Here is a 26,745-nt window from a genome sequence, read left to right on the forward strand (position 1 = left end):
TCCGGCTGTGACTGTAATGGGTCCAGGTTGCCCTTCCACCCCGTTGGAACTTCCCTAGCTCCCCTCTTGCAGCCCCCACTACTGTGCTGACTTAACAACTGCTCCTCTGCTAACACTACCTTCTGGGAAAGGTCATATCGACTGTTTGTGTGACAGGTCCTGAGGAAATGGAACACAGCCTCTGGGTGTCCCCTGGCCCCCCTCTGGGCCTTGGTTTTCCCCAGCTGTCACAGTGGGTCAGGACTTCGTATTGGGTTTCCCATCACCTCTGAGCTGCACCCATGTCTCTGCACATGTACCTGGCCCAACAGTTATTGGTGTTCCTGAGTTCAGCATTGCTCCTTCCTCTGCTGAGACTTTGTTCTCCCAGCTGCAGAGCCCAGCCATGTTGTGCATCCATTTAGCATGTGCAAGGCCCCTTGCCCCGCCTGAAGCCCAGTCCCCACGTCTGCTGGGGTGAAGGGTCCAGTTGAGTATACCTCAGTGCTATTGTGGGATGGGGCTGGGAGGAGACCCTGAGCAGCCCTGGCTCTGTGCCTCACACAGGGTGAGTGCCCGTCTGTGTAGCTCTGTGGTCCCCCTCCCCCGCCCTCCTAGGCTTTAGTATCCACGGCCACTAATTGCTGCTTGGATCTTGATCCTTCTTGCCCGTGAAAAACAAACATGTTGGGAAGCCAGGAAGCCAGCTGGAATGAAAGTGCTGGCATGTCTCTGGGGCCACCCCTGCCCTCTAACCTCCCCGTGGGGCTCTGGAGCCCCAGTACTGGGCCACAGCCCAGAAGACCTGAGCTTGCTTCCTCTTAGGAGGATGGCAGGGCCTGCCAGCATTTCCATGCCCTGTGTCCTGGGCATGAGGGCACCTATGAACAGCTGGCTGCTCACCCCCTGTGCCTCCAGCTGCGTCAACTGTATGCCTATGAATGAACAAATCACTCCTCTCTCAGGGCCTCTGGTCCCGCCTCTGTGAGGTGGGTGAGTTGGCATGTGCTTGGCACAGCTGAGGGCCTGTGAGGTAGTAAGTACTTGGTCTTGCCTGCTCTCCCTACTGCCTCCTCAGTAGATTGTTCATTGGGTCTGGCAGGAAGTAGAAGAGTCCAGGTCAGAGTGGGGAGTGAGCCTGTAGCTTCTGGTCAGCCTCAGATTAATGGCTTTTCATTTAGAATTCAATCAATGTAGCTTCCCTTTGGAGAGCTGGATGTTCTGCTTGGGGAGTGAGTCCTGTGTTGGGGAAGGGAACAAAGGAGAGGTTCCCATGATGGCCTCACCAGGCCTCCGCCCAGCCCCGCCCAACCTATCTCTGCTTTGTCTACAGCTGGAAGGCGGGCACCCTAGTCATGGAGGACTGCAACGTGCAGTCAGCAGCCAGCATCCTGGCCTCAGTGAAGGAGCAAGAGGCACGCTTTGAGAGGCTGACGCGGGCACTGGAGCAGGAGCGGCGTCATGTGGCTTTGCAGCTGGAGCGTGCCCAACAGCCCGGGATGGGCAGTGGTGGCATAGGCTGTGGGCAGCCCTTGCCGATGGCCTGGCAACAGCTGGTCCTGCAGGTAACAGCCCAGTGACTTGGAAAAGGGGAAATAATCAAGGGGCCCTAGTGGACCACAAGCCAGACAAGCATGACTTATTCTAAGACCGCTATGGGCTGGTGTGGCGCTGTAGGATAAGCACTGGACTGCTAACTGCAAGGTCAGTGGTTCAGAACCACCTCAGAAATCCTATGAAGGCTCGTTATGAGTATAAATAATAGGGTTGAAGGGAAGGGGAGGGAAGTGAATGCCTACGGGTGTTTGTTGTGCAGGGCTTGGAAGTCCCCTGTGAGTGTGCGGGGCAGCATGTGAGGAAGGGACCTGACCATCAGAATGGCGCCCCTCATTTCAGGGAGCCCTCAGGGTCCAAACAGTTGAGTAGCGTCTCGTTTGGGTAGTTCAGAATCCTGGTATGGCGCTGTGGGTTAACATGCTGGACTGCAAAGTCAGTTTGAACTAATTGGCAGTTCAGGTTGGCAGTTCAAGCTCACCAGTCACTCCTCGAAAACCCTATATAGGGTCACTATGGTTTGGAACTGACTCGACAGCACTTAACAACAACAGGAAGAAGTTTGGGTAGTTCAGTGGTCAGCATAGGGATTGAGGGTTTTGCTTGTCCCAGAGTCTCCCTGCCATGGTATTCTCCTTCATCATGCATCAGGGGAAGGCTGGAGCAAGTAGACAGAATCTGTCAGTAGCTTCGAGAAGGACTTGGGCTCAGGGTCCTGCTGAAAACCCAGGTGGTGGGAAGCTGGCTGCTCTGGGGCTGGGCCCTCAGAGCTCTGCCCTTGAGGTGTACTCTTGGACGCAACCCATCATATCCACTGTACCTCAGTACCTCAACCTGGCTCCCGGAGTGATGAAAGTAGATTGAGGAAATGCCAGGGGCCTGGTGTTTGGGATACTTACTGTTTCCTATGAGTACTCTAAGGAGCTCTGGTGACCCCATGGGTAAGCATTGGGCTGCTAACTACAAGGTCGGTGGTACAAAACCCACCAGCCACTCTGCAGGAGAGAGATGAGGCTGTCTGATCCTGGAAAGATGGTCAGTGGGCTCACTATGAGATGGAATTGACTCAGCACCAATGGATTTGAGTCTGAGTTGTTTTTATTATTCCGTCAGGAGATGGATTCCTGGGACAAGGGTAGTACTGGTCAGGGTGGCTTACCCTACTGGTATGCTGCCATCCTTTTTTACCACCCATTGCAGAGAACTGAAAGGAAGCCGTCTGGGGGTGGTGTCTCCGTATGGCTCCTTGTGGATGACTATCGAGGGGCCTCCCAGCAGGTTCCTCAGCTTCCTTGGCTCAGCTCATTGCACAGCAGGCAAAAGTGTTGCCCTCCTAAACCAGGCAGCTGTGTGGGCTTCTTCCCGGGATAGCCTCACCACCTGCACTTTCCTAACTGCAAAAAAACACACTGCTGGCTAGCCATGCAAACCTGGGGCCTATGCTGGTGGCATGCAGCAGCCTGGGCCCTCTGTGGCTAGAGAGAAGATGGGGGCAGGGAGATGTCAGCCTTAGAAGCAATAGCCTGTGTCACATTGGGGAACATGGGGCAAGTGACTCTCCCTGACCCTCAGTAACCTCATCTGTTTAGTGATTGGTTGATGGTTCTTAACATCCATTCACGAGATCCCCGTAAAGTGCGTATGGTTGGAACTTAATAAATGCCCGTTGCTTCCCTTAGTATCAGTTTCCCAAGGACTCAGTCCCGCTGACTGCCCAGACCTTAACTGGAAGTGATCTTTCCCAAACCCCACCCTGTTGAGCGATCTCAGGAGGTGGGAGAGGCACAGAATCTGTCCTTAGGAGGCTGGAGTGGGGCATAGGCCACTCTGCTGTCTCCCAGACTTCAGGCACTCAACAGGGGAAGGGACAGTCCAGCTGGGCCACCTGAGTATAGTGATAGCCAGTGACTCCAAGATTATCCCTTGGGGACCCTAGGTGCTCCGTTCTCCACTCTACAGCCTCCAGCTTGCAAATGGTGCTGTAAAGGGTCAGTGTCCTGACTGGGAAGATGTCCCCACAGCCTGGAGTTGCCTGACCTCTTGAGGGCTGTAGACCTCCTCCTTGTTGGCCTCAGTGTTCTGTCTCTTGGGAAGAACTGATTTTCTTAGGCTGGAATCAGCATGTGTTGTTCCCAGGACTCCAGCTGGACTTACTGGGCTGCTGGAGACACTAGAGGAGGTGGGCCACTTTGGCCTGGCCTCTTCAGGAAACACTAGGACTGACCAGGCCCCATAACCTCAATACCAAACCGACTGCCCATATTAACCTCAGCAGAAGATGCTAAGCCACAGACTGGACTGCCAAAAACTGGGGCTCAGGACCGAGACCTGAGGTTTGAGACACTTCAGGGTCAGTAGGCAGGCAGCAGCTGGAGCCAGGCTGAGCAGCTAGGGGCCACGGTTTGAGAGGCTGGAGGGAGCAGCCAGGGACTGAGGCTGGGGCGTTGAGAGCCAGGAGTTGCTGGTGCTGTATTCCCTGATCTGTTCCACAGTCCTGGCTGCCTACCCTTTACCCTCTGGTAGAAAGACAGTCCGACTGGAGCATAAGGGTACCATTAGGGGCCTGGGCTGGGCTGTGGAACTCACTTTATCCAAGGTGGGTGTGTGGCCAGAGCACTAGCAGCTGGTGAAATTTGGGAGAAGATAAAAATGGTTCCCACTTAAATATCAGAACTGCATCCTTTGTGACAGTGGTCCAGTCCCACTCCCTGCCTCAAGTGCTTCCTCAGAATTCAAAGCAACCTAGCCTGTGCAGGCAGGGAGATAGGCTCATAGGGCAGTGAGCACGCAGTGTGTTTTGTGGCTGGTGTGCATAACAGTCATGGCAGCAGAGTGGGCCCAGTGGAGGCTTGGTTTTCTGAATGGCATTTGGGGACAAGCAGTTATAAAGCAGGAAACCCAGGCTTTAGGTGCCCAGGCTGGGCTGGCCCAGCTCTGCCTTCCTCAGGCCTCAGTTTCCTTGTTCATGCTGCAGGAGCCACTTGCTTGCCTTTTGGGGGTACAGCTTACAAATTGGGCTGCGAACCGCAAGGTCAGCAGTTCGAAACTACCAACTGTTCCATGGGAGAAAGATGAGGCTTTCTGTTCCTGTAAAGATTTACAGCCTCGGAAACCCTGTACAGGGTCCCTATGAGTCAGAACAGACTCTACGGCACTTAACAACTACAACCCAGAAGTCTTGGTGTGGTGCTGTAGGATAAGCACTGGACTGCGAGCTGCAAGGTCCGAGGTTCAAATCTACCAGCTGCTCCTTGGAATCCCATTACAGGGTTGCTGTGAGTTAAGAGTTGACTTAATGGCACTCAACAACAACAATAACAACCCAAGAGGGTAACTCTGTCCACAGCAGAATCAGACTCCCCCTCTTCCCCCCATACATGTTGAGGTCAGACTGTTGGGGTGTACCCTGGTCGGAGAAACCCGACTGTGATCCCTTTTCCTCACTTTCATATCCCTGACCACCATTTCCAGTAGAACAAAGGTGTGGAGGACAGGATGAGGTCAGCGGCGCAAGTCCAGGCTCCAAGACCCAAAAGATTATGTAGCTGGTCCGAAGTCATTCAACATTCTTCCTACATTCTCTAACTCCTATTCAGTGGGTTAAGCATTGGGCTGCTAGCCACCTAATCAGTGCTTCAAGTACCCAAGCTGCTTCCTTCAAGGGAAAAAGATGAGGCAGTCTCTTCCATTAAGATTTATAGTCTCAGAAACCAAGGAGCAGTTCTACTCTGTCCAGTGGGTTGGAATCTGCTCCAGAGCAGTGGGCTTCTGTGTCTTGTTGGGGAAAACCTAAAACTCCAAGTGGATCCCCTCTGGGGCCTTTGGCCAGATCACCAGTGAGCTGTATGTGGGAAGTTTCCTTGTGTGGCCCAAGCAGGGGTTAGGGTCTGAATCTGGGAAAATCACAAAGGCAGGATCCCCCAGTGCTGGTGGTGTCTTGACTACTGTCTACCATCTACCATTTCACAGCAGGATAGGCCAGTGGTGACCAGGGAACCAGAGACCCCCACAGTGTTCTGCCTATCAGAGTAGGGGAACTATTGACCCTGCTCCACAGTAGGTGGGTGTGGGTGGAGGGGCATAGGTGCCCATTTACTGGAGGCAAACTGAACAAGGAGAACTTGGGCAGTTACTTGATGAGAACCTGTCACCTATGGGGATCAGGGGTGAGGAACCAAGACAGTGCCACCCTCTGGGGCAGTGAGTGTGTGGGCCCTGCCCCTGCCCCCGCCCCTGCCCATGCCCCGCCCCCGCCCCTGCCCCTGCCCAGGCTGCAGAGCTCCGCCCCACGGCCTGTGGGGGGAGGGAGGACGGTCTGCGTCCCGCCCTGCTTGGGCGCGGCCCCGCTCAATTGGCTGCTCGAGGGCGACCGCCGCCGGATCCGCCCCCGCGGGGAGCGAGTTCGCAGAGCCTGAGCGGCCGAAGTACCAGAGCCGAGCCCGGACCTGTGCCGCACGGAGCCCCGGCCCCATGCCGGCCGAACTCAGACAGGTTGGCTGAAACTTGGTGGGGGCGGAGGGAGTTGCCGTCCTGACGGCCCGACTGGGACCTGGTGGCGGAGGGCGGCGCAGGCTTGCCCTGGAGGATCCGCTTTTGTTGTGAGGAGCAGCCGGCCGGAGGCGGCTATTGTCTGCACGCCCGACTAGGGCAGCGTCTTGTCCGAGGGTCCATGGAGGCCGATAGGAGCGCGTCGACCTGGGGGTGTGCGGGGCCCTGAGCCGTGTGTCCAGGCGCTAGGAACGAAACCGGGACCCCGGGGGGTGCGTGTCCATTGCAGGTGCCCTGAGACAGAGGTCTCTTCGGGCAGTCGCTTCCTGTGCAGATGGGATACTGAGGCCGGAGAGAGCAGCACGATCAGTCTCGGGGATCAGCCTCCTCCACCCCTGCCGGGTCATCTCCACACCTTCAGGGCGGGCTTAGACTCTAGAACCCTGCATTCCTGGAAACCCTGTTTGCCACTAGGGCACACGTGAGGGGAAGGAGGGTAGGCTGCCCAGCCTACATGTAGGAGCCGAAGGGGGGCACCCAGAAAAACAGAGCAGAGGCTGCCTTCCAGCAGCTGCACCCGGGAAGAGGGAGTTAGTTAAGGGAGCTCATAACAGGCAAGGAAACAGGCTCCGTGGGAAAAATGACTTGCTCAAGACTCCGTGTGGTAGGCAGGTTTCATCTCAGACACCTTCCTACCTGGGCCAATCTGGCTGCTGATTGCCCCTGAAGAATTCTGGATTACAGCATGACCAGTGGGGTGTGGGGAGACCCTAGGGTGATGAGACCCTGGCTCAGTTCTGCCCCCCGCCCCAGCCTGGTGCCCTTGGCCTCTTTTGCAGGAGGCTAGGTGGACGTTAGGGCAGGGCCATGCCCTGGCAGATGGACCTGCTACTGCACAGGGCTGAGCTTCCTACCTTGAAAGGTCAGAGCAGAAGTTGTGGGCATGAAGTTGTTGTTGTTATGTGCTGTGGAGTCGGTTCCGACTCATAGTGACCATGTACAGGGTTTCCAAGGCTGTAAATCTTTATGGGAGCAGAAAGCCTCATCGTTTTCCTGCGGAACAGCTGGTAGTTTCGTACTGCTGACCCGGACGTTAGCAGCCCGATTCGTAACTACTACACTGACATGCCCTACCTATTGGGAAATGCCAGGCTGGCTGGTCCTGGACTCAGAGTCTGGGGGGGCCACACTGGGGAAGGTGGCTGTTAATCTGGCTGCTCTATCATTTAGTGATAGCCATCTGTGGGAATGGGGGGCCTAGCAGGATGTTGTGGAGCCACCCCTTTGGGATCCCACCTTAACCTGTCCCGCTGGGCCTGTGGATGGAGTGAGGCCCTCAACAGTGCAGTGTATTTTTCACTAAACTATAAAGTCCCAAGTGGTGAGGGTACTTTGGCTGAGGAATCCCAGCCAAACTGGGCAGGCCCTTGTTTTAGGAATTGGATTCTTTCCTTTGGCCCCTCCTCTCCACATTCCCGCATGCGCAAGCAGTTGTTGTGGGCTTTTGCTGGGGTAGGGGTGGGAGGCAGCCTTTCTTGCCTCACCCCACCTCTCCTCCTGGCCCGATGCCATTCCCATTTCCAGATGAGGACACTGAGCCCTAGGAAAAGCTGTTGGGTATGATGGCTGTGCTTGGCCCTGGGCTTCCAGGGACTCCTTAGCTCTGGGGTGCTGGTCTATCTTGCTCCGCAGTGTCCTACTCGCTTAAGAGTCCTGGAGCTGAAGAGAAATCCTGGGAACTCCCTGGCCCAAGGACTATGTGGACCCGGATGTAGCAGCTCAGATGGATTTGGATCCCTGGGGCCGAGGTCCCAGCAAGAGGGGGTGAGGAGGATGCCAGGCCTGGAGCAGGAGTGATAAGAGACAGTTGACAGGAATTGGAATGTAAGAAAGGAATGGGGTAGTGCATCCAAGAAAGCGTGCATATTTGTGGTGAAGGTGGGAAAAACCCAGTTAGGTCTGCAGGGTCGGGGTACCCTAAGGGTGGGTCTAAGCAGGTTGATATGGACTCAGGTGCTGGAACAGGGCACTGGAGCCAAATGGGGTTCAGCCACCTCGTTGAATACCCACTGGCCCACTGTGTGCTGATTGCCAGCCTGTAACTCTGCATCTCTGCCACAGGATGGTGCCAGCTCAGGCGTCCCTGTAGTGGATGCCTGGGTGGGTGACTGAGGGAGTTGCTGGCCTCTTGATTCATGTGCTGAAAGCATGTGAGATCCTGCAGTAGATAAACATCCAGATGTGTGGGTAGAAGTGTGTGTACATGGATGTGTGCTTGGAACCAGGAACATGAGTGCTTGTCCATATTTGGACTGCAGGTGGGAACAGCTCTCAAGGAGTGCTCATAGGACAACATGCAGACTGACACATACATGTGTGAGGCAGGGTGCTCACAGACATGTATACAAACATCCTTGCCCAAGGGACCAGATGCATGTATATGTGTGAGTGGGTCTCTGCTTATATGTGTGCATCCATGCCCCTGAGAGGCCAGGTCTATAAGCATGTATGTGTGTATAGGCCAGTCCTAGTTGTATGTGACAGAGTGTTCATATCCCTACCTGAGGAACCAGGTACACATATGTACCACGTGGGGTGCTCATACCCTTGTCTCAGGTGTCAGCTACATGTATGTGTGTGTTCTTGTCTATGCATGGGCATACACCAGGTGGGATGCATACATGCATGTATGTATGCATACTTTCCTCCCTGAAGGGACCAGGTATATGTATGTGTGTGTCCTAGTCTGTTTGTGTATGCCAGGTGGGGTGCTCATGCACACATGTATACAAATATAAACATACATAGATCCTTGCCTGAGGTGCTAGGTACAGGTGTATCCCTATCTCTGTGTGTGTACCAGGTGGGGTGCTCATGCACACATGTATACACATACATCCCTTGCCTAAGGGGATGTCCCTGTTTCTGTGTGTGTGCCCATGCACATATATGCACACATACACTCCTGCCTAGGGGGACCCATACATACATGCTCACACATGTGTGTGTCTGGGGACTGGGCCTTTCCTGGGTTGGGCTGACTCACAATCCCACAGCCTGGGTGAAGTCATCACCCATTTTTAGCTCCCTGAGGTCATTTGCCAGCAGGACTCTTGGGGCCTTGGGGTTCACAGGGCTTTGGGATCCCGCTGCCAGCTGCTCAGGCAGGGCTGTGCTGGGTGAAACCATAAGATAGCCAGGACTTAAAGGACCCTGGCTCTCCTAGGCCCTTGTCTCTTCATACCTTGCTGACTCTGCAGTGTTGCCCTTCACCACAGGCTGCACTGGGAGAAATTATCTGGGCCACAGGGTGGCATTTGGAGTCTTGAGGTGTGCCCCTCCCCAGTGTCTGGTCTGGGTGGGGGAGCTCTTCTCTGAGAGGGCTTGATTATGCAAATGTATGCAAATCTCCTCTGGGCCCAAGCCACTGGCAGTGTCCTGGGCAACATCCCCCTGGTGGCAGTCTTGTCCCCTCCTGTTACTAGGATGTGGCCTGAGGCCCTTCCTTGCCTGCTCCCCACCCCCCAGTTCTGAACTCTGATTTGACCCCAGCCCCAGCTGAGAGAGTAAACTCTGCCACAGTTGCCTGGTGGCTTACCCCTGCTCCAGAGCCACTATGTCTCCCTAGTGCTCTTGTAGGTCAGAAGAAAGCCCTGGCCATCCTACCTGGTCATCTGCCAGCATGCCCCCACTTTGTGCCTCAATTTACTTTTCCTTTTGAGGGAGCAGTGTGCCCCTTTTCCTGTGCAGGCCCCTAACAGACCACATCCTACCCAAATCCACATTTCAGAAGCCGCCAGACTTGTGAATCACGAGGGCCAAGTATTGCTTAAAGGCCTACCTGCAGCCTCGTCTTTTTTGTGGGTCCCCCTCCCTCCCCTGCGCATTAGCAGTTATGACCAAACTAAACCCACTGCCATTGAATTGATTCCGACTCATAACAATCCTATAGAATAGAATAGACCTGTTCCTTAGGGTTTCTGAGATGGTAAATCTTTACAGAAGCAGACTGCCTCATCTTTTTTCTGAAGTGGATTTGAACTCAGATGGACTTGAACTTCCAACCTTGTGGTTTGCAGACCAATGCTTAACCCAGTGCACCACCAGGGCTCCTAGCAGTTTGTTCTGGGTAAATCAGTTCCTTTCCATTAGTCCTCAGTTTGCTCATCTCTAAAGCTGTGTCTGGTCCTCTGAGGGCCTGCTTCTAGAGGAGCAGGGGAGCCCTAGTGGTACCATGGGCTGAGCGTCAGGCTGCTAATCAGTCACAAGGTCGGTAGTTTAAACCTACCAGCCACTCTCCGGGAGAAAGATGTGGCAGTCTGCTTCTGTAAAGATGTACATTTACAGCTTTGGAAAACCCTGTGTGGAATCGGAAACAACTTGATGGCAGTGGGTGTTTTTGTTTGTTTTTTCCCCCCCCTAGGCCTCAGTTTCCCCATCTGTGAAGTTGGGGAGGCAAGAGCCTGAGTGATACACTGTCCTACAATGTGCTTTGTGCTCCTAGAGAGAGCTGGCAAGACCCAGAGTCTTAGCATTGCATACAGATAGGGGTCAGACTTTACTCCAGGCCAGGACTCCAGCCTGGAGACACTTCACACTGCAGCTTAAGCAGGGTCCGTCTCAGCTGACCTCTCTCATGTCCACTGATGTGCACCTAGTTAGTCCCTCAGGGGCACCCCAAGTACATGGCCTTGGAGGCCTGTGGGCCCACAGACAGGGACAGGAGGAGAGTACCAGCTCTAGAGCCAGGCAGATGTGGGTGTGAGCCGTTGTTCCTCCCTGTGCAAGGCATGGGGGCCTAGGCTTCAGGAGCAGGTCTTGTCCTCCTCCTGACCTGGCCCTGGCTCCCTGGGAACGTGTCCTCTCCCCCTACCCCCACCCACCCTGCACACACTGCCCATCACAGTTTGGTTTCCTGCCCATCTGGTTTGCTGTTGATTCTGGGCTGGGGGTATGGCTCAATACTGGGACTGGGTATCTGTATAATCAGAGGCCCAGGGGTGCACTGTGACTCTGTGATCCCCACAAGAGTCCACACAACAGAGGTACAGACTAGCTCTGGCCAGTAAGCATTTGGGCCTCAGAAAGACCTCTGTTCAAACTATCTTACCAGGAAAATCAAGGGACAATTGCAAGCTTGGCTGCAGACTGGCTGATAAGGAGGCAGGTGGTGAGACCTGGGGGTCAAGGTTGGAGAATCCTGAGGGGGTATGTATAGGAAGGAGGCACTGGGGTTTCCTCCAAGGACCAGCCCAGCACCCTCTCTGATGCAGCTCACCCTGCCCCGGCTCTAATATGCCCCCAGGGTTCTGATCAGTGGGAGTAGTAGACACTGGCCTGAAGCAGATCCAGGCTGTGCCCACTCAACATGCCAAGATTGTCCAGGCCGGAAGGAGCAAGAATATTTTGGGCCTCTGAGTGCGCGGGGCATTCTGGAAGCTGAGTATTTCTGTCCTGTGAAGGCATCTGTTGGGGGATGAGGGAGCCTGGGCGTGGCCACAAGGAGTTGTGATGGAATCACTAGGTCGAGTCCTCTTTGTACCTGGTGCCTGGGATAGGGCAGGGAAGAGGCTGGCACACCTGAAGATTCAACCAGGTCCTTCTTGGGGCCCCATGAAACGGCTGCCCAGGCTGTCCACCTTTGTGGGTTGGTCCTGACCTTCCAAGGCCTTTCCTGCAGGCGGGTGACAAAAGCACGTCGTATCAAACTCTTGTGAGGCTAAGATGAGCCCCAGGGTCAGAAGGTCTCCAGAGGTGGGTGTTGGGATCAGAACTGGGTGGACTTGGGGTGGGGAGGTGCACACAACCTGGCTGAGGGATTGGTTTGATCCAAGGTGGTCCTGCCCAGCTGATACCCACCCACCTTACTCCAGGAGCAAAGCCCAGGCAGCCAGGCCTCGCTGGCCACAATGCCAGAGGCGCCCGAGGTTCTGGAGGAGACGGTGACAGTGGAGGAGGACCCTGGCACACCTACTTCCCATGTGTCTATTGTCACATCTGAAGATGGCACAACCCGGCGTACAGAGACAAAGGTATAGGCTGTGGGCTACAGACCACCTGGGAGCCTTCCCCATTCCCACCCCTCTACCTCCCATGTAGAAAATGGGACACCCAGGCAGCCTCTAAGCCTGCCTGCCTACTCACACTGCCCATCTGTCTTCCAGGTCACCAAAACGGTTAAGACGGTGACCACACGGACAGTGCGCCAAGTGCCTGTGGGCCCAGATGGTCTCCCACTGCTGGACAGTGGTCCCCCACTGGGCCCCTTTGCCGATGGCCCCCTGGACCAGCATTTCCTACTGCGTGCCAGTGGTCCTGCAGCCACGCTATCCCGTGCCTACCTAGGTGGTGGGGCTGTCTTCCCTGATGGCCCCGAGTCTCGGGATGGACCCAGTTATGGCAGCCTGTCCCGAGGGCTGGGTGGTCGACACCCCCGTGGTGGATCCCTGGGCCCAGGCCCCTGCGATGGTTGTTTTACACTACCTGGCCGTCGGGAGGCTTTTCCAGCAGGCCCTGAGCCCACAATGCCTGGTGGTCGCTCCCTGCCTGAGCGCTTCCAGGCAGAGCCCTACGGTTTGGAGGACGACACACGCAGCCTAGCTGCAGATGATGAGGGTGGTCCTGAGCTAGAGCCCGACTACAGCACAGCCACACGGCGGAGGCCTGACTGTGGGAGAGGCCCTCACACCAGGTTTGCACCTTCTTCTGTTGCCACCTCCAGGAAGTCCACTTTCAACTCCCTCACCCCAGAATGGCCACCAGCCAGGTCCACAGGCAAGCAAGTTGCTGCTATGTAGTGAAGCCAGTTGTTCACAGTTTAGTATTAATTAGCCTGTAGGCATTTTTTCTCAAGGAATACAACAAGAGCAGGCCCTGCGATTGGGAAAGTTTGTACATCTTTCCTGTGGGTGGGGAGCAAGAGAGAAGCTGGTGACAAGGTCTGACACCTGCTGCCCTTTCTCCAGACAGACAGCCATGAACACCTGAGCACAAAAGGCTCAAAACATCATTCTGAGAAGGAAGCCCAGAACTCAGGGCTCCTGCCCCTTCCTGGGATACCTTCTGAGTTTGTCCTCTCTGCCCTCAGTTTTTTCAAATCTGTACACTGGGAACGGGACCACAGCTGGGTCTGGATCCCACTGAGTGACCCTGGGCAAGTCACCTGACTCTTACCTAGCTTTCAGTCCCTCCTCTGGGAAGTGGATTTGATGGTGACAACCCACAAAGCTACTGACAGTCAGACATTCTTGTACTCTGGCGGACTGGTGGCTTAAATGCCCACCCTCAGGTGGTCCCACGCTTATCCCTTTGACTTCTGTAGATCAGGAGCTTCTCTCCTGATGCACAGCACCTACAGGTGTAATGGGAGGATAACATACACCTTTTGGCGAGTGTTAGTAAGAGTACCCAGATTAGCAAATTGAGAGCATGGACCATAGCTTTTCCCTTTTCTCTAAAAGGGAAAAGTTATTCCAGTAATTCCGAAAGCCTCATCTTGATAAGTCCTCCTCACAGCAGTCACTCTATGAACAGAAAACATCCTTTGACCCTGCTGCCCACTACCCAGAGGCCACTGGGATATGGGGACAGGAAGACCTCCCCGACTCCCCCCTCCATCCTGGTGCTCCTGGGAAGATACAGCTATTCTGCAGCAGGGATCCAGGGCCCTAGTCATGGAAGGAGATTGCAGGCCCAGAGGAGTGAGTGAGCTTCCCATCCTAGGTGGGATACAAGACTCACCCTAGTGGCCAGTGGCTGGGTTTGGCGAGGCCAGGGTGTGAATGCTCTGTGCTTGGCCCTCCTTCTAGGGAGCTGTGATCGGGGAGCTCAGGCAGGGCTGGGGCTGGCCTGAAGATGCTTACGCCCCACTCACTCACACAGGCCCTACGAGGATGTAGCAGAAGATGCTGGTGAGCTGCTGGATGAGCGGCCTGTGTTCCCAACAGTGACGGCGCCCCTGGCACAGCCTGAGCGGGGCAGCTTGGGCAGCCTGGACTGGGTGGTGCGGCGTTCACCTTCAGTCGACAGTGCCCGCAAGGAGCCGCGCTGGCGGGACCCCGAGCTGCCTGAGGTGCTGGCCATGCTCCAGCATCCCGTGGACCCCGTCAAGGCCAATGCCGCCGCCTACTTGCAGCACCTGTGCTTTGAGAATGAGGGCGTGAAGCGGCGTGTGCGGCAGCTGCGGGGACTACCACTGCTTGTGGCGCTTTTGGACCACCCAAGGGCAGAGGTCCGGCGCCGGGCTTGTGGGGCACTGCGCAACCTTTCCTATGGCCGTGACACTGACAACAAGGCTGCCATCCGGGACTGTGGCGGTGTACCTGCCCTAGTGCGTCTGCTGCGGGCTGCTCGGGATAATGAGGTCCGAGAACTGGTCACAGGTGAGTGGGTATCTAGTTGAGCCTGAGAGTAGAGGAAGGCTTGGTCTGTGAAGGGTTGAATCCATTCCTGTGATTCTGGAGTCCCAGGGTGACAGTCTCCTGACAGAACATTGGTTGGAATTGTGTGTTTGGGGCCTTGTGGACACATAGGACCATCTCTGGCTAATCCTTGTGACTCCCGGAGTGTGAGTCCCATCAGCCTACATGGCTGTGAAATGAGGATGAAGTGATAGGACCCTCTTCTGCATCCCCAGCCCCTTACTTGGGGCAGGAGTTCACTTCCAGCTGGGCCCAGGGTGGGGATCCAAGACCTCTCACACTTTTTGTGGGGACAGAGGTGGGAACCCATGGGCACTGGTCCACATACCCCACAGGAACACTCTGGAACCTGTCATCCTACGAGCCCCTGAAGATGATCATCATTGACCATGGCCTACAGACATTGACTCACGAGGTCATCGTGCCCCACTCAGGCTGGGAGCGAGAGCCCAACGAGGACTCAAAGCCTAGAGATGCAGAGTGGACTACTGTCTTTAAGAACACATCAGGCTGCTTGAGGTGTGGGCATGAGGGCAGGGTGCCTGGATGAGGAGACAGAGCCAGGTCCCTTCCAGAGTCTTGAAAACAGGGTACCCTCTGGACAGGTCTGGTGGTCTCTCACCCTCTCCTGCTCTGCCCAGCTTCAGCCCATTCTCCCATCACCATGGTAACCATGAGAGGGAAACCAGGACCTTCAGCTCCTGCCTGCCTTTGAGGCTTCATCTCCCTTTCCTATGGTCCCATCCTGGAAGCCCTGCAAAGATCCTGTAAACAGAGTCCTGGGTCCCTCATGAGCCTGCCTATTGCTGGAGAGATTCATCCAAACACAGATCCAAGCCTCTTTGTCTCCCATTTCTGTTCCATTCCAATATAACTGGGAACTGGGGGCCCCTTCTCCCAGCCAGGCTGAGGCCCAATTCCTGGTATCACCAAAGGGTCAGCCACCCCATCCCACTCTGGTCACTGTGGGCTAGGCTGTCATGCATTCTCCCAGTAACCCCAACAAGCAGCATTGGGCCTGTTTTGTAGATAAAGGCAAGGCCTTGAGACTGGGAATGGGGTAGGACTGAGGGTAGTGCCTGTGGATTCCAGGGGTCGGTCACCAGGTTTGCTCTGGGCCCCCCAGGAATGTGAGCTCGGATGGTGCTGAGGCCCGGCGGCGCCTCCGTGAGTGTGAAGGACTGGTGGATGCGTTGCTGCACGCATTGCAGTCGGCTGTGGGCAGGAAGGACACCGACAACAAGGTGGGTGGGGCTGAGTGGGGTGGTCATACATGGGGATGACCCAGGAAGGTCCCAGGTGTAGCAAACCCACCACCTTGGATTCAATTCCAGCTGAAAGTGATCCTGAAGCACACAGTAGAACTGCCCCCATAGGGTTTTGAAGGCTGCCTTATCTTTCACATGTGGAGTAACTGGTGGGTTTGAACCATCAGCCTGGTAGTTAGCAGCCCAATGGTTAAACTGGTACACCACCAGGGCTTCCCATATCTGACCTAAACCCACTGGCAGAGTCTATCTCAATTCATAGTGACCCTAGAGGACATAGTAGGACTGTCCCATAGGGTTTCCTTAAACTGAATCTTTATGGAAACAGTCGTTTCTCTTCTTGGAGAGACTGGTGGGTTCAAACCACCAACCTTGCTGTTCGCCACCCAGTATTTAACTCATTGTGCTACCAGAACTTCTGTATAGGCTCTCCTTAAACACCGTGTATCATTTCGCCAGGCTCCCACAAAGGACATGAGGCACACAGGTGCAAGGTCGGGGGCCGAGCCTTCTTCCATCTTCCTCCCTGGAGGCTCTCTTGGTCGGGCTTTCCTGCGCTCGAAGCCTGTGGCCAGCCTCTTGAGAATATGTGCACAGACTTGGGAGGCCACGCCCTTCCAACTTCCCTCTCCCCACAGTCCGTGGAGAACTGCGTGTGCATCGTGAGAAACCTGTCCTACCATGTGCATAAGGAGGTGCCTGGAGCTGACAGGTACCAGGAGGCCGAGCCAGGACCTCCAGGCAGTGCTGCAGGTTCTCAGCGCAGGAGGCGGGATGACGCAGGCTGCTTCGGTGGCAAGAAGGCCAAAGGTGGGTGGGTGGGACTGGGTCCCACTCATACCCCACTGGACTGTGGGGTCTCCAAAATCCTGGCAAGCAGGCAGATCTGGAGGCTGGAGGATACTTGGGCAGCCAGGTGGGGAAGCAGGGAGTCGAAGTTCACCATGCCACCTTGGGTCACACAGCTAGCAGAATCAGTGTGTAAAGCTGATACCCTGCTTTCCCCTGTCAGCACTGTGGGGATTTTAGGGAAGGGTAGGAGGAAAGCTCCAGGGGAGAGGCTTCTGTGGGCCCCTGAGCTTGGGAAAATGCAGAAAATTCTGCTTCTTGACCACTCCCAGGGCACGGAAAGGCCCTGACAAAGCCTGTAGGGCAGAACCTTGCTCTACCTAGAGGTAGGCCTGATGTTCATGCCGTACCCACTGGCACTTGAAGCTCTGTGCTGCCTGCCCCTGAGCTCTGGCCCACCAGGGTTGGGCCTCATCTGACTCCCCTGTCCCACTTTTTGGGCACTTGGTCCCTGAAAGTAATTGGGGTGAAGTTCCACGTTCCACCTCCTGCACCCAGGGTCTGCAGTAGGTGTACGAGACCCCGGGAGGGCCGGTAGGGGGTTGGCGGCCCCGCTCAGCCTCGTCTCCTCTCTCCTGTGCTTCCTCCCGCCGCCCAGAGGAATGGTTCCATCAAGGTGAGTCTTCGTTTGTCCCATTGTCCAGGCCTAGTGGGGGCAGTGGGCACCAGGAGGCAGCCCAGCCCCACTACTCCCGGGTGGTCTTCATGACAACAGCAGGACTGGTGGGGGCAGTGGGTACTCAGAGGTGGACCCCAGCCTCAGGGCCCTCCACTACCCCCGTTATTTGAATGACTGTTTCCATGACAACTCTGTGCCCATGGCAGCTGCAAGAATGTGGGCCTGGACTGGTTGGGAGAGAGGGCTGCTTGTCTGTATCCTCGGCTTGGCTGGGGAAGATGACAGAGAAGACTAGACAGGGCAGGGACCAAGAAGGAGAAACAACCTCCTGGGAGGGGCTGGTCAGGCTGCTCCAGGCACTCAGTCTGCAGGTGGGGTCCATGTTGTCCCCAGACTCAGGGAGGTTTAGCTTGGGTAGGGCTTCTGGGAGAGTCCTGTTTTACCATGTGACCCAGGCAAGTCCTGACACTGCTTGCCCTCAGTTTTCCCATCTACTGAGGTGCCCAGCTGGGGTTCCTGCCTCTCTTAAACTTGCACATCTGGCAGCTGCAAAGGAGTCATTGGAGGGTTTTGGAGAGGCTCTTAGCACCTGTCTCCAGAACCCCCTGCCCTCCTTCCCATCCCCTGAAGTTTGCACACAGGTTGCCACTCCCAAAGCCTGTAGCTAGGAAAGGGTTGTACTTCAAGCCTCTCATCTTTGAGCACTTCCCCCTCCTCTACAGGGTCTGCCTTATCTCCACTGTTCTTCTGTTCCAGGGAAAAAAGACAACGAGATGGACCGGAACTTTGACACGCTAGATCTGCCCAAGCGTACTGAGGCTGCCAAAGGTGAGTGGAGAGAAGCAGAGACAAAGCTAAGGCCAATCCAGGTAGTGGTGCAGGCCTGGAGGACTTGGGGGATCAGATGGAGAAACTGGAGCCCGTGTAGGAGGACTGTTCAGTCCCTGGGCACCAGATGAAGGTTCAGAATCAGTGCTATTGCCACCATGAGTTCTTTCAGTCAGGGTAGATAAGTCTAGAAGGTCACATAGTATGTGAGTTCCAGGGTCAAGATTAGGGCAGGGTAACCCAGGAAGGGCAGGGGGCCAGCCAGGTAGCTCAGCTGAGGAGCTCAGCTTCATTCCAAGGGAAATTAGGGCTAGAGAGGGCACGGTAAGATGCTGGTAGGGGCCAGAGGGATGGGACCCCAGAATGGCTAGGATTCACACAGGGGCAGACCCAATTTCCCCTTCATGTGGCTTGGGACAGTGGGCTGGCTCAGCCAGCCTGAGAGAGAGCTCCAGCCTGGGGGTACTCAGGGTCTCCCAAGTCCCAGGCACAACCAACCACACCAGTGGGGTGACCCAGAGCCCAACACGTGGAGTGGGTGGGGCAGTACTAGTAGAGGAGAAACCGAGCAGATGCCCTGGGACGGGCGTGTCCTGGGAGTATTTGGAGACCAGGAAGCCAAGAGAGGCCACCGTGGTGGGAGCATGAGGCGGGGACAGCTGATGAAATGAGACACACTCAGTGGATGGATGGAGGGAGCCTGACAGAAGCCTCAGTGTGGGGCAGGGAGGCTTGGAAGGAACCCCTCATGGCAGGGCCACTGTGCCAGCACCATCCTGGAGATCCAGGAGAGGCTGTCAGGAAGGGTGGAGCCTGTGATGCTTGGGAGGAGTCCTATCAAGATCTCCCTACCCCAGCCCAGTCTGGGGTGCTCTGGCTGCCAGACTGGTCTGGCCCATCTCTTTGGCAGCAAGGCTGCAGAAGGAACGAGCTCATCTGGCCACTTGCCTTCTCTCTGAGCCTCAGTTTGCCTCAGTAAAATGGGAATGCTTTTCCCTTGGGTGACTCTAAGGGAAAAATTAATGGTTAACATTCCCTGACCATGCCACCCCCATATCTGGCTGCCTCTCATCCCAGCTGCAGGGTGGTTGGGGCTGACAAGTAGGGAGGTTCAGGGTGACTGTGGGTAGCGGGTCCTCTGTGTGCAGGCTTTGAGCTGCTGTACCAGCCTGAGGTGGTCCGTCTCTACCTCTCTCTCCTTACGGAGAGCCGGAACTTCAACACCCTGGAGGCTGCTGCTGGTGCCCTACAGAATCTCAGTGCTGGCAGCTGGACGGTGAGAAGTGGGTTTAGCAGGGACATAAGACTGGGACCAAGAGATGAAATCTGGGGCCCCGCCTTGTGGGGGTGGTGGGTTGAAGTGCCTCCCCACCATCTGAGAGATAATAGGAAAGGTGGCTGGAGGAAGTGTCCTTGAACTGCTGGGGATGGCCTTTATTGTCTGGTACAGTTGAAGGGAACAGGTGGGGCTGGAACAGCTGAAGGTGGGAGGTACACGTGTGGCATGTGTAGCATGCCTAGCATCCTCCTGCACCGCCACAGTGGGCCTCATACATCCGCGCCACTGTGCGCAAAGAACGTGGACTGCCTGTGCTTGTGGAGCTGCTGCAGTCTGAAACCGACAAGGTGGTACGCGCCGTGGCCATCGCCCTGCGAAACCTCTCATTGGATCGGCGCAACAAGGACCTCATTGGTGAGGACCAGTGGGGGTACCAAGCCAGGCCAGTGGCTCTGGGGTCCCTCTTGGGGAGCTCTGCGGGTGGCTCAGGGACCCTGCCTCTTTGGCCCTTACTGCTGGTCCTGCCTTTAAGGTTCTGCCCACACTTTCTTGAGGCTGTCTCCATGCCCCTCGCCTAACCACTTCTGTGTGTGTCCTCACCACCTTGGGTCTGGTCCTCAGGGAGCTACGCCATGGCTGAACTAGTAAGGAATGTGCGCAATGCACAGGCGCCGGTGCGGCCTGGGGCCCACCTGGAGGAGGACACAGTGGTGGCCGTACTCAACACCATCCATGAGATCGTTTCTGACAGCCCGGATAATGCGCGTTCACTGCTGCAGGCCCGTGGTGTGCCTGCTCTTGTGGCACTTGGAGCAACCAGGTGTGTGGGGCAGGTCCAGGTCCTTGGGAGCAAGCCCTTGGGGGTGGAGGTGGTGGGGGTCTTGGGCTGCCATATGCTGACTCCACCTGGGACCTGGCTGCAGCCAGTCTGTACGTGAGGCGAAGGCGGCATCACATGTGCTACAGACCGTGTGGAGCTACAAGGAGCTACGCGGTGCCTTACAGAAGGACGGCTGGACCAAGGCCCGCTTCCAGGTAAATGATCCCCCTGCAAATTGGGCATCCCTTATTCCTTCCTCCTCTTCTCCCAGGAGGTCCTCTGACTTTACCCCATGCCTGTGTGTTTATTCCTCCCCAGTCTGCTGCTGCCACCACCAAGGGACCCAAGGGGACACCAAGCCTGGGGGGCTTTGATGACAGCACACTGCCACTGGTGGACAAGAGCATCGGTAGGTGTGGGCTAGGGGAGTGATGCTGTTGGTGGACAGAGACAGGACTCCCAGGGAGGGGACCCCCTTCCCTGCTCCTTCTTGTATGCCCTTCCCGCTGGTGGTGTCTGTTGGTTCCAAGCCAAGAAGTACCAGAGACCTTGGCTGAGGGCAGCTCAAGGCCTCAGTGAGTATGCCTGCCTGGGTGCCTGTGTGGCCACTGCTGTCTCCCAACCTGTGCATGTTTTACAGATGATGAGAAGCCAGGGAGCAGAGACATGATCCCCATGGATGCCCTGGGTCCAGGTGAGTTCGGCAGGGTGGGCATGAGGGCACTGTACATAAGGAATAGGATAGGGCAGGGCAGCCAGAGAGGGGCCTGAATCCCACCAGAGCCTCAGAGGCTCAAGGGTTCAGTCATGATAGTAGCTAGGGGCAGTGGGCCCAGGCTGCTATGAGGCAGGGGGTGGAGAGAGCTGGTGGTGAGGTGCCCAGGCCTTCAGGCAAGTAGGGATGCACCCTGCAATGTGGGCTGAAGAGAGATGTCTGCTGCTCCTCTGGGACTTGTCCCTTAGAGCTCTCCTCACCCTCCACAGACAGGTATTCCATTGACCGGCCAGGTCGAAGGGCGAGGGGCAGTGATCCTACAGGGGAAAGCTTCCAGAAGGAGCCTTTGAAAGTAAGCAGCTATGGGCAGGTACCTTGTAGAGGCAGCATTCTGGGGGCCCAGCTGGAAGGCTGAGTTTGGAGTTGGCCCTGGAGCTGTCTGCAGGGCTGTGGGTGGTCTTGGGTCCTAGGAATAAGAAAATAAGGTGTTTCTTATTCCTAGGATGGTTTTAGTAGCTAGAGTTGAGTCTTTGGGTTGGGGATTGTGAATCAGAGAGGGCTGCCACGTCAGACCTTACAGACAATGACATGTGGGCCAGCGTGTTTTCACTGCCTTTGCATGTGTATGTGTGGGGTAAGGGCCCTGGTGGCCCTCTCTGCCCCCTGCTCTGTGCAACTCTCTAGCTTGTGTCTATGCATCACGCCATGTCTGTGTGAACTGAGCCTGCCCATTTCCCCTCAGCCTGCTGTGCTGCCTTTGAGCCTTTCCTGGTGGACCCGCCCTCACCCCCAGCCCCACCCTCTATTCTACTCCTGCCTCTCTTGCCCCCAAAGACCAGCCCAAGCTCCTCCCATCAGCTCCTCTAATATGCCTTGTTCTGCCTCTAACACCTTCCTGCCACCCCCTGTCCGCTGCAGCCCGACCCTGGCAGGAAGGCCCCTCCTCTCGGGCCCAGCAGGGCCACGGTCAGGCTGTTGGACGCCGTGGGGGACCCTAAGCCTCAGCCCGTTGACTCCTGGGTCTAGCTTGCATGCCTGGTACGTTCTCTCGTCTGATTGTTTCGTTCATCCGTCTACCCTTGGGGGTAGGGGCTTCTTGTAATCTCTGCTGGCTGCGTGCTCTGTTTACCCTTCATGCGCAGCAGGCCCACACACCCATCTTAGGGAAGGACAGACTGAGGCCTGAGGTGGGGAGAGGGGTCTCCAGCTCTGTCCCTGGTACTGTGGGAATCAATGCCTGAGGAGGTGGGGCCAGACCCGGGATGGTCTGTCATACCTCCACAAGGAAATGCAAGTTGGAACTGACTCTGATGCTAAGGCTCAGGTGGGCCCACACTACTACAGCAGCTGTAGGTGAGCAGGTGAGGGTCCACCTTGCCGCCATACAGACGCACTTGGGCTGGCACTGGGGGTCCCCCCAAGGAGCTCTGGTCAGCTCATCCTGCAAGGGCACTGCCCATGCCTCCACCCTAATGGGCCAGGCAGTACCCCCTTGTCATGCTGTCCAGAGGTCACACTGAGTCCCTGTCTGCTCAGCCAGTTCTGGGACAGTCTGCTGGTGTCCATGACGTGGTACCCATCTTCCCCTCTTTTCCTTCCTCAGGGTTGGAGTCCAGCAGTTTATCCTTAGGAATTTTTATCAAGGGAAGAACGGAACCTCCAGCGGCCGCGCTGAGCAGACACTACTGTGGAGTTTGGAGCCCCCTAGTGGCAGGGGTTGGCAGCGCCTTTTCCAGCCCTCCCCCTCCCTCCAGCCAGGGCCAGGCCTTCTAGACACCCCTGTTGTCTCCCTGAGCTCCAGTCTTCCTAACTCCTTAGGCCCCAAGTTGAGTTAGATGTTTACTGACATGGTGCTGTGTGAAAGTAAAGGCCAGGCTGCCAGGGATGGCAAGGGGCACCCAGGAAGATGACCTGGCTCAGTGGGTGACAAAGTAGACAAAAGAAGAGTTCCTGGTGTAGGCGTAGGAGCATGAGTGCATGCACAGTGGCTGTGTGACACCTGCCCTGGAGAACAGGGACTGGAACCAGACACATAGGTAGCCATGGGCTAGAGGGTAAGAGCAGGAAATGGATGGCGGGTGGAGGGACTCCCCAGACCCGAGTGCCACCCGATGGAGCTGGCAGCCCATCAAAGACTTTGCAAGCAGCACATGAGCTCTGACTAAGTATGGCCCCTCTCAGCCCTGGGAGTCCTTCCCTGGGAGCCCTGAGGATGCACGGAGCCCCAGGCAGTGGAAACAACTTATCCTAAACAGACTCTGGCCCCCATGGGTTGGGCTGAGCTGCTGCAACTGCCCAGGCTGCCCCCATAGAGCCTCTGGGACTGACCTTCAGCAACAGTGGAGGGTCGCTGTTCAGTGCCTGCTGTTTGTAGCTTAAAACAGAAGATGAACACTGACAAAACACAAACATTAAAAACGAAACCAAAAGAAGACTGTATTGGTAAACATCTAGATTTTTGTAAGAAATTTTGAAAATTAAAAAAAGATGCAAAGGAACGTACTGGAAAATATGATTTCAGGTCTCTTATCCCGGGCAGCTTGCAAAGAACCGAAGCCTCAGTTTGCCTGGGTGAGCAGTGGGCAGACATCCAAACTGGTCTGTGTACATCCCCCACCTCACACATGCCTCCTCTTGAAAGAAAGTAGGAATATTTGGTTGTAGCTGAACCTTGCACCTAGGGGTGTTGTCCTGGCCCAAGGCTGCCCATCCTGGGTATAGGAATGCTGATGGGGCCTTGGGAAGCTTGTGGGGCAGTGATGGGGTTAGGCTAAGAGGCCAAGGTGGGGCTGAGAGAACTCTGGATTTAGATAAGATGTGTGCCAACAGGTGGTACAGTGGGTTAAGTGTTGAATTGCTTACCAAGTTGGCAGTTGGAACCCATCAGTTGCTCTGAGGAAGAAAGATAAGGCAGTCTGCTACTGTAAAGAGTGACAACCTTGGAAACGCTAGGGAGCAGTTCGACTGTCCTACAGGGTCACCAAGTTGGAATCCATTTGATGGCAGTAGGTTTGTGTGGACCAAGTGTTTCATCACTTGTCTGCAGGGCAATGTGCAGAAACGGCCCCTAAGTCACCCCCCTCTTCCGTAAACACAGCTGATGGGATGAAGGAGGGGTACTTATGCGTGATGTGGTGGTTGGGGGGGTGGTGGACAGAGAGCATCACTGCCCCCAACATGCCTGGCTGTGCCTGCTTAGAGAAGGGTGCTAAGTGTTGGTGGATGGCCTTGTTTATTTTCCCAAGTGGGACAGGCTCCAGATGAGGCTCACCCCAAGCCCATGGCGTTCCTGTGGGGCTATCCCAGGTGTTCCATCCCCTTCACAGCTGAAGCAGTGCTGTGTAGGGCCAACTCTCTGTTGATGACTGGGAGACCCTGGGCTGGGTATGACACCACAGGACCCAGCTGGTGAGCACATGGTGGAAGCATTAGTCAAGGGCAACATGGGAGTGTCTCATGGCAAAATCAAGGGCAACAGGGGGAGGAGGCAGCAGCACACAGTGGAGAAGGAAGGTACTGAGTTATCTCGTCTCTTAGATGTTTGTTGTTGCTACGTGCTCCGAGCTTGTTCCAGCAACCCTATGTGCTATAGAACAAAACACTATCCAGTCCTGCACCATCCTCATAATGGTTGTTATTGATCCCATTGTTGTTGGCCACTGTGTCAGGCCATCTTGTTGGGGATCTTCCTCTTTTCTGATGACCCTCCTTTTTACCAAGCATAGTGTCCTTGTTCAGGGACTGATAACATGTCTGAAAGAAAATGTCTCACCATCCTCACTTCTAAGGAGCATTCTGGCTGCACTTCTTCCAAGTCAGATTTGTTATTCTGGCAGTCCATGGTGCTTTCAGTATTCTTTGCCAACACTGTAACTCAAATACATCAGTTTTTCAGTGGTCAGACTTACTCATTGTCCAACCTTCACATACATACAGGGAGTTTGAAAATATGGCTTGGAGCAGGCACATCTTAGTCTTCAAACTGACATCTTTGCTCTTGAACTCTTTAAAGAGGTCTTTTACAGCAGATTTGCTTAATGCAGTATGTCATTTGATTTATTGACTGCTGCTTACATGAGTATTGATTGTGAATCCAAGTAAAATGAATTCCGGCAACTTCAGTCTTTTCTCCATTTATCATGTAGGGATTTTTGTTTTTCTTACACTGAGGTACAATCCATACTGAAAGTTGTGGTCATTGTTTCTCATCAGTGAGTATTTTAAGCCCTCTTTGCTTCCAGCAAGCAAGGTTGTATCATCTGGATATTGCAGGTTGTTAATGACTCTTCTTCCAATCTTGATGCCGTGTTCTTTAGTTAATCCAGTTTCTTGGATTATTTGTTCAGCATACAAACTGAGTAAGTATGGTGAAAGAATATAATCCTGGTGTACAACTTTCCTGATTTTAAACCAGTCAGTATCCCCATGTTCTGTTTGAATGACAGCCCCTTGGTCTCTGTACAGGTTCTTCATGAACAGTTAATTGTTTTATAATAACCATTCTTCACAATGTTATCCATAGTTTGTTATGATCCATGCAGTTGAAAGCCTTTGCATAGTCAATAAAGCACAAGTAAACATCTTTCTGGTATTCTCTGCTTTCAACCACAATCCATCTGACATCAGCAATGATATCCTTGGTTCCAAGTGCTATTCTGTCTGTAACATTTTACTTGCATATAATATTAATAATAATATTAGATGATTCCCACAGTCCATTGGGTCACATTTCATTGGGATGGACACAAATAATGATCTCTCCCAATTGGTTGGCCAGAAAGCTGCCTTCCAAATTTCTTGGCATAGACAAGTGACCACCTCCAGCACCGCATCAATTTGTTGAAATATTCCAATTCGTATTCTGTCAATTCCTGGAGCCTTATTCTTTGTCAGTCCCTTCAGTACCATTGGCTTTTGATCATATGCTACCTCTTCAAGTAGTTGAGTATCTTTTAGGAACAGTGATTCTGTATCCTTCCGTCTTCTTGTGATGATTCCTGAAATGTTCAATATTCTGCCCACGTTGTTAAGAGCTGTCAAAATCCATTCTGACTCATACTGACCCTGTATAAGGTTTCCAGGGCTGTAAATCTTGGAGCAGAAAACCTCATCTTTGTCCTGCAGAGCAGCTGATGGGCTTGAACCGCCGACCTTGTGGTTCAGACTAGTGCTTATCCTACAATGCCATCATACTCCGTTTGGCTCATGTTATTATTGTTAAGTGCCATTCAGTCAGTTCTGACTCATAGCGACCCTGTATAGGGCTTCTGAGGAGCAACTGGTGGGTTTGAACCACTGACCTTTTCGGTTAGCAGTCCAGTGCTTATCCTACAACACCACACCTGGACTCCACTTTGCTCATAGTATTCTTCAATATTGCAACTATAGTTTTTCTTCAGTTCTTTCTGCTTAAAATGTTGAGCGTGCTCTTCCCTTTTAGTTTTCTAAGGCCAGGTCTTTGTACATTTCATTATATTTGACTTTGTCTTCTCAAACTGCCCTTTGAAATTTTCTGTTGGAACTCTTTTACTTCATTTCTTCCATTCGCTTTAGCTTCTCTACAGTCAAGAGCAAGTAAGTTTCAGAGCCTTTTCTGATAACCATTTTGAGCTTTTCTTTACTGTCTTTTTAATGATCTTTTGATTCCTTCATAGATGATCATCTGGTTTTCTGTCATTAGTAACTAATGCATCAGATCTGTTCTTGAGATGGTCTCTAAATGGGATATATCCAAGGTCATATTTTAGCCCTGATGGATTTGTTAGTAATTAATGGTCTATTCCACAGCCTGACCCCAGGTCGTCTTGGTTGATATTGACCTCCTACATCGTTGCTTCACACAGATGTAGACTATTTGATTCCTGTATATTTCATCTGTTGATGTCCATGTGTATAGTCACCCTTTGTGTTGTTGAAGAAAGGTATT

At 54.4% G+C, this 26,745-nt stretch overlaps 1 protein-coding gene across 1 annotated transcript; it reads left to right on the top strand.

Moving 5' to 3' along the window:
* The first annotated feature begins 1,334 nt into the window (after nt 1-1,334).
* ARVCF (armadillo repeat gene deleted in velocardiofacial syndrome) lies at nt 1,335-21,845 on the top strand. The gene is made up of 17 exons (XM_006875825.1): nt 1,335-1,544; nt 11,895-12,053; nt 12,186-12,712; nt 13,903-14,402; nt 14,777-14,960; nt 15,568-15,685; nt 16,348-16,519; nt 17,157-17,174; nt 17,934-18,005; nt 19,154-19,281; nt 19,548-19,698; nt 19,906-20,104; nt 20,208-20,319; nt 20,423-20,513; nt 20,745-20,798; nt 21,089-21,171; nt 21,738-21,845. Exons 1-17 carry the CDS (start codon nt 1,335-1,337, stop codon nt 21,843-21,845), a joined length of 2,886 nt encoding a protein of 961 aa, XP_006875887.1.
* Nucleotides 21,846-26,745: the final 4,900 nt, after the last annotated feature.

The sequence above is a fragment of the Chrysochloris asiatica genome, unplaced genomic scaffold (genome assembly GCF_000296735.1).
Source record: "Chrysochloris asiatica unplaced genomic scaffold, ChrAsi1.0 scaffold00340, whole genome shotgun sequence".
Classification (NCBI taxonomy): Eukaryota; Metazoa; Chordata; class Mammalia; order Afrosoricida; family Chrysochloridae; genus Chrysochloris; species Chrysochloris asiatica.